The 13,684-nt window shown below is 48.7% G+C and overlaps 1 protein-coding gene across 4 annotated transcripts in view; it reads left to right on the forward strand.

The window, feature by feature from the left end:
* The window catches only part of NPAS2 (neuronal PAS domain protein 2), a 177,425-nt gene that overhangs the window by 95,634 nt on the left and 68,107 nt on the right, over positions 1 to 13,684 (forward strand). For all 4 annotated transcript variants that reach the window (XM_062208782.1, XM_062208781.1, XM_062208779.1 and 1 more), the window contains one exon: positions 7,460 to 7,608. In XM_062208782.1, coding sequence (XP_062064766.1) covers positions 7,460 to 7,608 — 149 coding nt within the window. The remainder of the gene's footprint in view (positions 1 to 7,459; positions 7,609 to 13,684) is intronic.

Genomic DNA, 13,684 nt, shown 5'->3' on the forward strand with positions numbered 1-13,684 from the left:
CTGTTGTTACATTGAAAATACTGTCAATCAAAACTGCATGGGAGGCACCTACCCTAGCTGGCATCCTAGCTGGTCATCACCATGTCCCATAGAACACGGGGTGTGTTCCCTCCTAACCAGGGGTTGCTAGCATCATCAGAGAGGACTGTGCTGTGCTGCCCAGGGAAGAGATCTGAATTCAGAAGAGAGGAGTGAGTCTTGGGAAGAACTGTTCTGTGTCTCCATTCTGACAATGGTTGCTTGAAATTATACTTGTGCAAGAATGTATACAACCATGACCAATCCCCCCCAGAATAAAATTTAAAGGCATATATATGATATATATATATATATCATATATATATATATATATGTATGAATCATCAGCTATCATCAGCATGAATTTTCCTAGACAGATGAGTTGGGCTGCGCCTCCCTTGGTTCCTACCCCCACCATCTCCTCTGAGATGTCCTGCACAGGACAGCTCTGTTGTGCTCTGGGGTGAAGGATCCTTGTCCACCCTTTCTGTCTCTGCTCACTTCCCCCAAGATTGGATCCACTCCCCCTTCTCCCAATGTCCTCACCAGCTTCCCTCCCTCCGACAATCCGTCAACACCTTGTCCCAGACTCACCCAATGGCTCAGACCGTTGCCTGACCTCACTCTCCCTGCCTGCCCTCCTCCCCTTGTACTTTCTCCCAGGCCCCCAGCTCCCCTATCACACACGCTCTCGGGGTTTCCTTGATGTGTTCTCCCCCCCCACCTGCCCTTGTCCCCTTCTAGAGCGCCTCACCTGCCAGCCCCTCTCTGAGGATTTCCTTCCGTGGCTCATCTCTCTCCTTGTGGCCTTCCGTGGCCTTCTGTTGCAACATCTCAGCAAGCCCACATCCCGTGGCACCTTGCATAGGAGCAGTGGCTGTGTGGATCCAGATCTCTTTCTGTAGGCTCTGAGCTGCCTTTGGTTTTGCCTCCGCCATATTACTTGGTGGAGTGAGTGCCCTGTGCACAGAACATGCTAATCAGAGAATACACTTTCCTGTTTGCAGTCACCGTGGGCTGAAGAACCCTAATAGCAGAAGTACAAGAAGGCCCTATAAGGGGATGTCCTAGTCCATTTTGTATTCAAGTACCTGAACTTGGGTACTTGAAACGATGATTATTTAGGTCACAATTATGGCAGCCCAAGAGGGTGGCACTGGCATCTGCTTTAGGTGGGGGCCTCGCGATGGGTGCATCACCCAGCCAGGGACATGTGCAGGAGCTAGAGATGGGAGATGGGGGAGTGGAGAGAAAGGAGGAGAGGGAGAGGGGTCACATGGTGAGCGAAGAAGCAGGAAATGAGCTGAGAAAGCCCAACTTAGTGTGTAACAACCCACCCTCCCAGTAACCATTCCAGTGCTGTGAGACCTCACCCACTCCCGTGAAATGGGCTTTAGTCCCTTCCAAGTGTGGTACCCCTGATGATGGAATCAATAACCTGTCACTGAGCCCCACCTCTCAGTACCACTACCCTGGAACCAAGCTTCTAAGACATGCGCCTTTGGGGACAAACCACATCCAAACTATAGCAGGGGCTCCGGGGGAATGGGGAGATGTTAGTCAAAAAATACAATTTCAGTGAGATAGGAGGGATGTTTTTTGAGATCTTTTGCACAGCATGCTGACTATAGTTAATATATTGTATATTTCAGAATTGCTGAGTGAATTTCAAATGTCTCACCACAAGAAAATCCTAAGTGAGGTGATTCACGTGTTGATTAGCTTGGTTAAACCATTCAACCTTGTATATGTGCATCAATATATTACAGTGGGGCAGGTGTTGCGGTACAACAGGGTAAGCCACCACCAGGGTTGTTCCATATCAGAGTGCCTAGGAGTGAGTCCTGCCTCTGATCCAGCTTCCTGCTAATATGCTCCCTGGGAGGCAGCAGATGATGGCTTAAGTACTTGAGTCCCTGTCCTCAGTGTGGGATACTCAGATGGAGTTCCTAGCTCCAGGTCTGGGCCAGAGCTGGCTACTGTGGGAATTTGTGGAAGGATCCAGAATAGAAAGTCAATCTCTCTCTCTCTCTCTCTCTCTCTTACTCTGCCTTTCAAATAAATAAAACCTTTTAAAAATAATTTTAAAGAATGAAGAAATATTTACAAAAACATGGTGTACCCTACAAGTATATACAATCATTATTTTGCATAAAAAATGTTCAAGTCCGTGTGCTGGCAGGTGTAGGGCCTGGAAGGTGCCCTGAAGCCCTTCCCTGAAGGTCTGTCTGTGTCTCACTTAGTCAGAGGATCCCTGAGTTCTCCCTGTGGGTGACTTTCTGCTTCGGAGCCCCACCGTGTCTATCCAGATTGTCTGGGTAGTGCTGGGTAGCAAACAATCTTCAAATCCTAGGGAACGCTGCAGGGTTGCTGGAGCCCTTGCTATAAGGGTTCCCCACTGAAGGACCAACTATCACCTCTCTCGTCACTAAGATAGGGAACAGGAAGGTGGCAGAAGACACAGATGCCTCTGCCTGGGATCTGAACCTGCCATTTGTGGCCACATCTAACTTCCAGGGGCCAGGAAGAGCAAACCCACTCTGTCTGCAAGGGAAACCAGGAAGATTGGGTTCACAGCAATACTGCCCACCATGGAAGTCCTTGGCTGAGGGACGGCCGTGCCCCCTAGGACTTGGGGCTGGGGTCACACTCTTCCCTTGGTTTCTGCAGTGTTCCTCCCTGGCAGGAACACAAGCTCCATTGCCCTGTTAGTGTGCCGTGGCCACATGCGACCAGCATCAGTCACTATCAGTCCTCTGCTCCCAGAGCCCTGGGTGGGCAACTCCCACCCAGGGTGTGTACTTTTTTTAAAGATTTATTAATTTTATTTGAAAGTCAGAGTTACACAGAGAGAGAAGGAGAGGCAGAGAGAGAGAAAGAGGCCTTCCATCCGCTGGTTCACTCCCCAATTGGCTGCAACAGCCAGAGCTGTGCCTATTGGGAGCCAGGAGCCAGGAGCTTCTTCCAGGTCTCCCACGTGGGTGCAGGGGCCTAAGGACTTGGGCCATCTTCTGCTGATTTCCCAGGCCACAGCAGAGAGCTGGATTGAAAGTGGAGCAGCCGGGACTTGAACCAGTGCCCATAAGGGATGCCAACACTGCAGGCGGCAGCTTTATCTGCTTCGCCACAGCGCCGGCCCCTATTGGTGTATATTTAAAACACACACACACACCCTCCCTTCTTCCTTGCCTGCCTCTCTCTCTCTAGCTCAGTAGGAAGACAAACATTCCAAGCAAAAAACAAGCAGAAGATTTGAGAAGATACATCACCAAAAAACGTAGATGAATGACCGTTAAGCATGTGGAAGGATGTTCAACATCACTGGGCATCAGGAAAATGCTCATTTAAGTCAGGATGACACTTAAGTGGTGTTTGAGTCTGTTTTCTGATGCTATAACAATATACCCGAGGCTGGGCACTGTATAAAGAAAAGAGGTTAATTGGGCCATGGTTCAGGTGTCTGGAACATCCAAACAGCATGATGCCGTCTCTGGCAACAGTTCTTGTCTCTGTTGCAACATACAGTTGAGCCAAGAGGGCAACCACTGTGTGCAGAAGAGGCCGGTGTGTGGGGTGATATCACTTCATAACAACACACTCTTGTGAGAACTGATCCACACCAAGAGACAAGTATCGTTTCCCACCTAAAGGTGGTGCCTAATGACCTCCCATTAGGTCCATCTCTCAAAGGCCCCACCACCTCTCGGGACCATTACTGTGAGGACCAGAATTGCAGCAGGTGAACCTCTGGGGGACACGCTCAAACCCTATCCAAACCATCACAAATGACCAGAGTAAAACAATGACTGCCAATGCCAACTGTTGGCAAGGACTGTTGTGCCTGGGATTCTCAGCCATTGCTGGTGAAAATGGAAAATGCCGCAGCCGACTTTGTATATCAGTATGCGGTGTGTTATTTAACACAATTTAACTTGTGACCCAGCAATCTCATTCCTCTGAATTTACACATGAGAAATGAGTGCCTGTGTGTAACAAAGGCATATACAGGAGTCTTCAGAACAGCATTGCTAAAGATTTCTTGTTTACTTGAAAGGCAGAGTGGTAGAGAAGGAGAGAGACAGAGAAATATTCTATCTGCTGGTTCAGTCGCCCAAAGCCACAATAGCCAGGACCCAGGAATTCCATCCAGGTCTCTCATATGAGTGGCAGGGGCCTAAGCCTCTGGGCCATCTTCTGCTGCCTTCCCAGGTGCATTACAGGAAGTTGGATTGGAAGCAGAGGAGCCAGGACATGAGCTGGCACTGCAGTATGGGATGCAGGCATCACCAGCGCTGGCTTGACCCACTGCACCACAGCCCAAGCTCCCAGACGGCATCTGTTTAATACCCCACAGACTAGACACAACCCAGATGTCGCTGCATATTCACACAATGGAATCCCAGTTGGAATTAAATTGAATGGAATATGAATATGTGCAACAATATGGATGACTCAAGAACTTCCTGCCCAGTGGAAATCAAAGGCGCATACTCTGTGCTTCCATTTATGTCAAATTCTAGAACAGAAAACACAGGTCGGTGGCTGCCTGTGGCTGTGCTTGTGGGGAATCAACAACACAACACAGAAGAGAACCCCGGAGGATGAGAAGATTGTTGTGTGTGTTGGTTTTTGTGGTAGTCAGACAATCACGAAAGCTCAGCGATCCTACGCTTGAATTGGCTGGGGTGCGTGGAATGTAAACAAACCCTGAGCGTGAGTTTCAACCGATAGTCCCTAGTCCTGGTGTCTCGCATAGGAGTGGAGCTCCTGCCCCTGCAAATAAGGTCGTCCCAGGCTCCAGTCTTTCTCTTGTCTCGGAACTGCGAGGCAGCTGGCAGTGACCGAGTTCTGCTGGGCAAAACAGTGCCTCCCAGGCGGAGGCTGTTGGAAACAAGCTTGTGTTTCTGTCGCTAATGATAGGAGCCTTCATGGGAGTCTCTGCCAGGCCATGTTCATTGTCATCACACCCATTGAAGAAGAGAACAGGGCAATGATGAGGGGGGTGTTATCGGCTAACAAATAATTTATCACGGGCAAACTAGGACAGGAACAGAGCTTTTTTTGGCTAAGGAGGTTGCGTGTCACTCTTTCAAATCTAGGCCAAAAAATTATTTATAATGCATAGACAGCCACTCAGAAAGTTAAAGGATTCCTTTTTTCTTTCCCGTGTGTTTGAATGCTGTGCGTCTCACCCTGAGCCAGCAAAGTGGCACCTCGGCTTCTCCCGCCACACCTGCTGCCAGTCTGTGGCGTGAAGATAGCTACTCAAGGACCCAGGCCTTTGTGCGCTTCTCTTAACCCAGAATTCAAGAACAAGAACAGGAAGGAGGGAGCAGTCAGCCCCTGGGCAGGACTGGTGAGCATACCCTGGAGGTGCGCTCTGAAGAACTGCTCAGAGGTGATCAGGAAGCAGCCCGGAGTGAGACGGAGTCTGTGTCAGGGGGGCTGTGCACATGTGAGCTGCAATAGAGATCCTGTGCCCGTAGGCAGAGGCAGGCAGTAGTCAGAGCAGCATGGCGTCTCAGGAGACAGTACTGGGATGTGTCCTTATGTTCCCAAGCGCTGTTTGGGAAAGCAGAGTCTTGACTGGCCCCTGCCCTAAGGATGGTGACTCAGCATCCACCAGCACCTTTTATGCTGACTGCCTGTTGGCCAGAAGCCTCTGGGTGAGAGACTGGCTCCCCGGGAACCTTGACCCCAGGCCACAGGTGCCTGGACCAGCAGGCTGACCCCGTGGCCCTTGGTCCCTTGCAGGGGGATGACTTTGTGTAGCAGGTGCTTCTTGGGTGACTTTGGGAGGAGTGCACCTGTTGCCCAGCCCCGGGCCACCTTGAATCAGCTGAGTGCCCATGAACATCACTAAGGACCAAGCCCTTGGACGGCGTGGATTCCTGGGCTCCCTCCGCCCCTAAGCCTTAATCCCCTGTTCAAGTTCCAGAGGGTCCCAGGGTCTCTCAAAGGTGCCGTGAGGACCCAGGGAAGACCCCTTGCCTCAAGCAAAGCACTTCGCCTTGATCTCTTCTGTAAGTACATAGTGTAGGATGCCAGTGTTTAAAATGGGTCTTTCTTTTAAGAGGACTTTTAATTACACAGTGAAATTCCCACATACTCTCCACCCCCTCCGCACATACACAGCCTCCCCCACTGGAGTGGTACATTGGCATGGTGGATGAACCCCATTGACACATCATGATCAGAGTCATCGGCCAAGTTAGCGCTCACTCTTGGTGTCGTCCGTCCTCTGGATTTGGGTCAATGGGTAGTGACCTGTATGGCATGAGCACTATAGCATCACGCAGGGTAACTTCACTGCCCTGAAAGTCCTCTGCTCTCCGCCTGTTCCCCCCTCCCTGCAGTCCCTGGCAACCACTGATCTTTTTACAGCCTCCATGGTTCTGTCTTTTCCAGAACGTCAGATAGCTGGAATCGTGCGGAATGTAGCTTTTTCAGGCTGGCTTCTGCTTCTTTGACTTAGCATTATGCGTTTTGAGTTTCTTCCATGTCGTTTTAAAAGGGGTTCATCTGCTCGCAGCAGCTTGGCAGCCACATGGAGTGCCTGTCATACATTAGCCCTGGGTCATCAGGCTTTGCAGGCTGTTTTGTGCAGGGTGAGCCATGTCTCACCAACAGGAAGGTGAGCTCCTTGGGGCAGGGGCCAGGGCAAATGTGTTGAGTTTGCACACTCAGGACATCTAGCCACTCCTCGTGACTTGGCGCCAGGCGGGTGCTCTGGGTCGGGTGGGGACATGGTTTGAGCCCAAGGATGGGCTCTCAGAGCAGATGTGTCTGGGCTGTAGCCATCTCAGCAAGTGGCGTGTCACTAGCCCTCTGAAGGGGAAGTTTCTATGAAGCCAGAGCGAAGAGCATCTGGTGACAGAGCTAATCTATGTCAGATTTCTGCGTGTGAGTCAGAATTTGGCTTATCAATGCTGTCTCTCTCTCTCCCTCTCTCTGGCCAAGAGTCTAGAAAAAACACTTTACCTTATTATCTTTTAAGTTGATTTCCTTATTGGAAAGACAGGGGGACAAACAGAAAGAGCTCTAGATCTCCCATCTGTGGATGCACTCCCCAAATAGCACGTACTGGGCCAGGCCCAAGCCAGAAATCGGGAACCCAATCCAGGTCTCCTACTTGGGGAGCAAGGACACACACGCTTGAGCTGCCTGCTAGGGTTCACATTGGCAGGAGCTGGAATCAGGAGTGGAGCCAGGTACTCCCATAAAGGATGCCGCTGTAAGCAGTGTCTCAACTGTTACACCCAAGCCCCACTGCTGGCAAAACATTGTTTATCTCCGTTATTCAGCTCTGACATGTGGCTAAGGTTACCTTCCTGAAAGAGCTGGGATAGATGATCGCGGTAGAATGCACTCTGTTGCCTAACAAAGCCTTTATGCCGTGGAGTTTGTGGTAACTGCGTGTGTGCGTGTGTTGTGTTCCCAGAGCCTCTCGAAACAAGTCTGAGAAGAAGCGTCGGGACCAGTTCAATGTGCTCATCAAAGAGCTTAGCTCCATGCTCCCTGGCAACACGCGGAAGATGGACAAGACCACCGTGCTGGAAAAAGTCATCGGATTCTTGCAGAAACACAACGGTAAAGGTTCACGCTTCTCCCCGTCTCCCTCGCTGCCCTGTCCCTTCCCTGTGGCTGTGACTTCCCCCAGCAGGGCGTCCTGGGGAGTCCTCTCTGCCCAGCAAGGCTGACGTCACCAGTGCCCTCCCCAGACATCCTGTGCTCTCCCCAGCATCCCGCCCCCAGCAAGTCGGGGAGAGGACACGCCCCTCTTCAGGGGCTGCCTTGGCCAGAGGACAGGGTCCGAGCAGCCGCCCAGGCAGCTCCCAGCACACGCGCAGTGGGAGAGCGAGCGTCTTTGATTCAGCCCTGAACCGACGCGATGCCCAAGTACTCACGTCCCCCTGAGCCACACTGTGCTGATCCCTCATCTTTCCCTGCCACTGCTCTTCCACTCTTTGGTCTCCTGATGTACACCAGGAAGAAATCAAATTGCAAGGCATGCAGTTACTTCATGCTAAATCCATTATATGTGTGTTGAGGGCTGGTTCTTCCACCATGCGTGTCCGAGTGTGGCGCTCCGTGGTTTTGTAATGGATGGGCAAGGTTGTGCAGCCGTCGCCACCATCTCATTTCATCATCTCCAAAAGCAAGCCGAGAACCAGGAGCAGTCACTTCCCATCCCTTCCCTCCAGATCGTGGCGGCCACTAATCTGCTTTCTGTCTCGGGCTGCTTGTTCTGGGCATTTCACACAAATGAATCGCACAGTGTGTGTTCTTTGTGTCCGGCTGCTGCTTTCGCTTAGCATCCACGTTTGAGCATGCGTCACTCCTTCGGTCCATTTTATGAATGATTGCTGTTCAACTGTACGGACAGATGACCTTTTGTGGATAGGTGTTTGGGTTGTTTCCATTTTGGGGCTGTTATGGATAAGGCTGTTATGAGCACTCATGTATGAATTTTTTAGTGGATAATTGCTTCTCTTGGGTGTAATCCTTGGAGTGCAATTGCTGGGTTAAATGGTAGGTCAGTGTTTAACTTTTTGAGGAAATGCTGAAGTGTTTTTCCAGAACGGTTGTACAGTTCTCCATCTGCAGCAGCAGTGTGTGACGGTTCCAGTTTCTCCACATCCTCACCAACCCATGTTATTCTTTTACTATTATTAATATCTATTTATTATATTAATTATATTATATATTAATAATGACATCTCATCTTGATTTTGATTCACATTTACCTACTAACAATGTTTTGTTTTTCATATGCTTACTGGCCATTCATGTATCTTCTTTGGAGAAATATTTATCAAGTTCTTTTCCTTGTTTAAATTGAGTTATTTATCTTTTTATTGTTGAGTTGTAAAAGCTCTTCATGTAGTCTGGCTACTAGCCATTTATCAAGTATGGAATTTGAAACTGTTTCCCTCATTCCGTGGGTTGTCTTTTAGCCTTTAACATATACATGCTTTACATATTGGAGAAGTTCAATTTGGTTTTTTTAATCCCCTTGAGCGACTTGTGCTTTATGTGTTGTTTTTAAGAAATCATTGCCTAATCTAAGGTATTGAAGATTTCCACGTGTGTTTGCTTCTGAGATTTTTATGGCTTTAAGCTACAAGTTAATTTTTTGAATTTTTATTTTTAAAGGAATTTATTAATATATTGGGTTCTCAGGGTCACAGCAAATGCATGATGGTTACCATAACTCAAGTCTCATCAATTCCCATGTTAATGTGATATTAATGCAAAACAAATAGATTCCATGTGGTTCATAGATACAATTAAAAAAAAAACTTATTTATTTGAAAGGCAGAATTAGAGAGAGAGGAGAGTCAGAGAGAGAGAGAGAGAGAGAGAGAGAGATCTCCCATCTGCTGGTTACTCTCCAAGTGACCACAATGACCAGAGCTGGGTCAGGCTGAAGCCAGGAGCCAGGAGCTTCACCCGGATCTCCCATGTGGATGCAGGTGCCCAAGCACTTTGGACCGTCTTCTGCTGCTTTTCCCAGGTGCATCAGCTGGGAGCTAGATCAGAAGTGGAGCAGATTCGTCTTGAACTGGCACCCATATGGGATGCCAGCATTGCAGGCTGTGGCTTAACTCACTGCACTGCAATGCCAGCCCCTGGTAAAATTCTAAGAATAAAATAAGACTACTCTTCTTTCCTCCTTACCTATCTCCTCTCTCTCTCTCTCTCTCTCTCTCTCTCTCTCAATTTTGAGATAACATTTTAAATTTACATTACAGTCAAAGGCTTTTGAGTTTGTTTTTATGTATGGTGTGAGGCAGAGTAGAAGTCATCCTTCTGCATGTGGATATCTGGTTATACCAACAATCCATTTATTTTTTAAAGATTTATTTTATTTATTTATTTTAAAGTCAGAGTTACACAGAGAGAGAAGGAGAGGCAGAGAGAAAGAGAGAGAGAGGTCTTCCATCCAATGGTTCACTCCCCAATTGACTGCAATAACTGGAGCTGCACCAATCCGAAGCCAGGAGCCAGGAGCTTCTTCCAGGTCTCCCATATGGGTGCAGGGGTCCAAGGACTTGGGCCATCCTCCACTGTTTTCCCAGGCCATAGCAGTGAGCCGGATCGGAAGTGGAGCAGCCGGGACTCGAGCTAGCGCCCATAAGGGATGCCAGCACTTCAGGTCAGGGCGTTAACCCGCTGAGCCACAGCGCCGGCCCCCCAACAATCCATTTAACACTAACACTTTATGAAAGCATAATACACATGCAGGAAACATACAAATCGAAGCTTTTCAGTTGAATTAGTTATCACAAAGCAAACCCAGCTGGTGAACCAACATGCAGGTCAAAACAATAGAAACTTCTTTATCCTCTGCCTTCCCCCCAGAGCAGCCTCTGCTCTGCCATCCAGCACCACGGGTTGGTTCTGCCCGGTGGGACCTGTTCAGATGACACCACACATCGTGCACAGGATGTCTGTGAGATCCATCCCTGCTGTTCCACTGGGATGAGTAGTTCATTTTAGAGGGTGTGGGATATTCCATTACCTTTCCATTCCCCCTGGAATCTACCCTTGAACTTGAACTGTCTCAAGTCTCTCAGTCTCCCTTCTGCTCTCCCTCGAGCCCTTTACCTCTCAGCAGTGGTCACGCCCACCTTGCCACTCACCTAGAATGGTCAGAGAAGACTGAAGAAGGTTCAGGAGCTATGAGCAAGCAGCAAGAGTGGGATTCTTTTTTCCTTAACCACGACACCAAGCACAATAAAGTCAGAAATGTCAGAACTATTGAGGGAATAATTACAGTTCTTCTGTGCTGACGGTGATACTTCTCTTCCTAGATGAGATTATTTCATGGAAGAGGGCATGGCAGGGGCATAGGAAAGTTTCTTTACACTTGTTAATCTTTTATTATTTATTTAGTAATTATACCTATCAAAAATGTGACTAATAATGTGAGGGTTCGTGTTATGAAAAAATGCATGAATTTCAAAATTTTTTGGTATCAAAATAACTTTTGATTTAATTTTTCCTGCTATTTTTTTTCCTAGAGCTTCCCCCAAGGGAGATTTAAGAACACATTCATTGTTTTTGTTCAAAGGGAAGCCCAGTCCATCAGGACTGGAATAAGTGCCACCATAGTCTAGTGCCCCAATAATTGAATCAGAATGGTCATATCCCCTAAATGTAATGATTCAGCCAGGTTGGTTTGATTGCCAAGATATTTTGTGCGAACGACTCAAACTAGGTCAGTGCCACGGAGAGGCAGGACAGCTGTTAAATAGGACAGCTGGGATCAAGTTCATCAGTGTGACATTTATGCTCGGTTCTGTCCGCTGCGGAATTACAGAATCGTTAAATCTGGGCTCTGAGAGGGATGGTTCAGCCGAAATGTGGCCTCTTAACCTCAGGAGTGCCTCTCTGGTCTCCTTTTTTGTATCAGACACAGGCCTACTCGGCACAGCACGTTTCAACGCTATCAAGATCACTCCGAGATCTCACACATACCCCAATGCCATGTTCAAACGCAAGCTAGAACTCCACCACGGCACTTTTCACGTAGGATGGAGATGTTTGCAGCCACATCTGCTTTAAAGCAAAAGCAAAAGCAAAAGCAAGAAAGAGAGAAAGGAAGGAAGGAAGGAAGGAAGGAAGGAAGGAAGGAAGGAAGGAAGGAAGGAAGGAAGGAAGGAAGGAAGGAAACACGGTCACTTTTCCTGTAGTGCTAATCCAAGTGGACATGAACTCTGCAGGCACATGCCACAAGGTGGAAAGTAATGATGCTTGCTTGGTGTTGGGTCAGGGCTCACTGGGAGGAGTCAGCCCCCCACGTTTAGATATAGACTCTACACCCGGCAGCCTGTCTCCAGGGCCCAGGTCTTTAACGTCGCGCTATTGTGCTTCTCTACAAGAGGGGATGCATGTGCCTCTTCCGGATGATCAGGTCACAGCTGCACTGTGGATGTTCAGTAGAGAGAGACTAGGGGTGCTCCACTTCAGCTGCCCATCAGACTCCAAAAATTTACACATAACCAGGTAGCACCCACTGATCCATGTATCAGTATTTCTGGGCCTGGGCCCCAGCAGTGTGCGGGAGCCAGTTGCACTTGTTTGCAAAAATTGTTGGCATGAAGTTGGTAGCATGAAGTGTCAGAAATGGGCAAACACACAGACTGGGGCTCTTCATTGTGGGCTTGCCAGAGCCTTCACCTGCAGAATGCTGGGTAAGGCCCAAGCATTTCTATATCTCCCCAGGTGATTCCAGTGTGCAGCCAAGATTAAGACCTCTGGATATGGTGTAGTGGTTAAGCCGCCAGATAAGGTGCTTCTCTCCCATATGAGGGGTGCCTTGGTTTAAGTATCAGCTTTCTTCTGATTGCAGCTTCCTGCAGCAGGTGATGGCCCCCTGCCACCTACATGGGGCACTAGATGGAGTTCCCAGCTCCAGGCTCCACCTGGCTCAACTCATCTGCTGCGGGCATTTGGGGAGTGAATCATGGATGGCAGCTTTCTGTCTGTCTGTGTCTCCCTGTCTTTCCAGCCTTCAAATATTTTTTTTAAGAAAATTATGGATATAGGCATACTTTCTGCCTTCAGGCTAATTGGAGTGTACAGGAAAGATGATTAGGTCCAGGCTGTTATAATTATTTAGCTCTTCCCCTTGGTAATCTTCCACGCCTCCTTATTTTGATACATTTTGATCCTGAAATGTACATTTATGCTCCCTGAAGGAATCCAAATCAAAATGATTATCTGACCATGTTTCTTCATAGCAAGATTTTGTCTTCAGTAGGAGAGAAACCGGTAAATTATGCCAATGGCAGGGTGTCATGGACACCCATATACACATCCATCTACGTGTTAGTTCAAAGAGGCCAGGCAGGCTTACACGCCTCCCTCTTCCTTTGTGAATCCCCCGCGATCGGATCCCGTTCCTTTTCCATGCCTCTCCCATGTGTCTCCTTTTGTGGATGGGGTGTGGGCTGAGGAACACTGCCCACCAAGGGCAGAGGTCCCTATTGGGCCCTCCCCTGAAGTAGACTTCCTGCCCCATTTTGAGACTGAGGCCCCGTGTAGCTCAGAGGTGTGCTGTACCTTGTCCAGGCATGCCGGGAACAATCGAGAAGGGTCCACTCTGGTGCCACAACTACTAGATATACCAGAGTAGACGTCAGGGGCCTGTGTTCCCACAGACAAGACTCCCAGGTGGTTTAGCTTTCCTGGCTATTCAGAAACCACTGCGGCCACGCCTCTTGACTGATCTTCCCTGCCACACCCGGCATATGACATTGGTCACATCAAATGCCGGCAGAGACACAAGTCCAATCCCACATTGTATTTCCCAGTGTAATATCTTTTAAATAATGTGGTTTTTTTAAATATTTTTTAAAAATTTTATTTACTTAAGAGCTGGAGTTACAACGACAGGGAGATAGAGAGAAACGTCTTCCACCCACTGGTTCACTCCCCAAATGGCTGCAATGGCTGAAGCTGGGCTAATCTGAAGCCAAGAGCCAGGAGCTTCTTCTGGGTCTCCTACACAGTGCAGAGGCCCAACCACTTAGGCCATCTTCTACTGCTTTTCCAGGCAATAAGCAGGGAGCTGGATCAGAAGTGGTGCAGGGGCCGGCACTGTGGTGTAGCGGGTAAAGCTGCCACCTGCAGCACCAGCATCCCATATTGGCGTCAG

This window comes from Lepus europaeus, chromosome 13 (assembly GCF_033115175.1).
Source record: "Lepus europaeus isolate LE1 chromosome 13, mLepTim1.pri, whole genome shotgun sequence".
Lineage (NCBI taxonomy): Eukaryota > Metazoa > Chordata > Mammalia > Lagomorpha > Leporidae > Lepus > Lepus europaeus.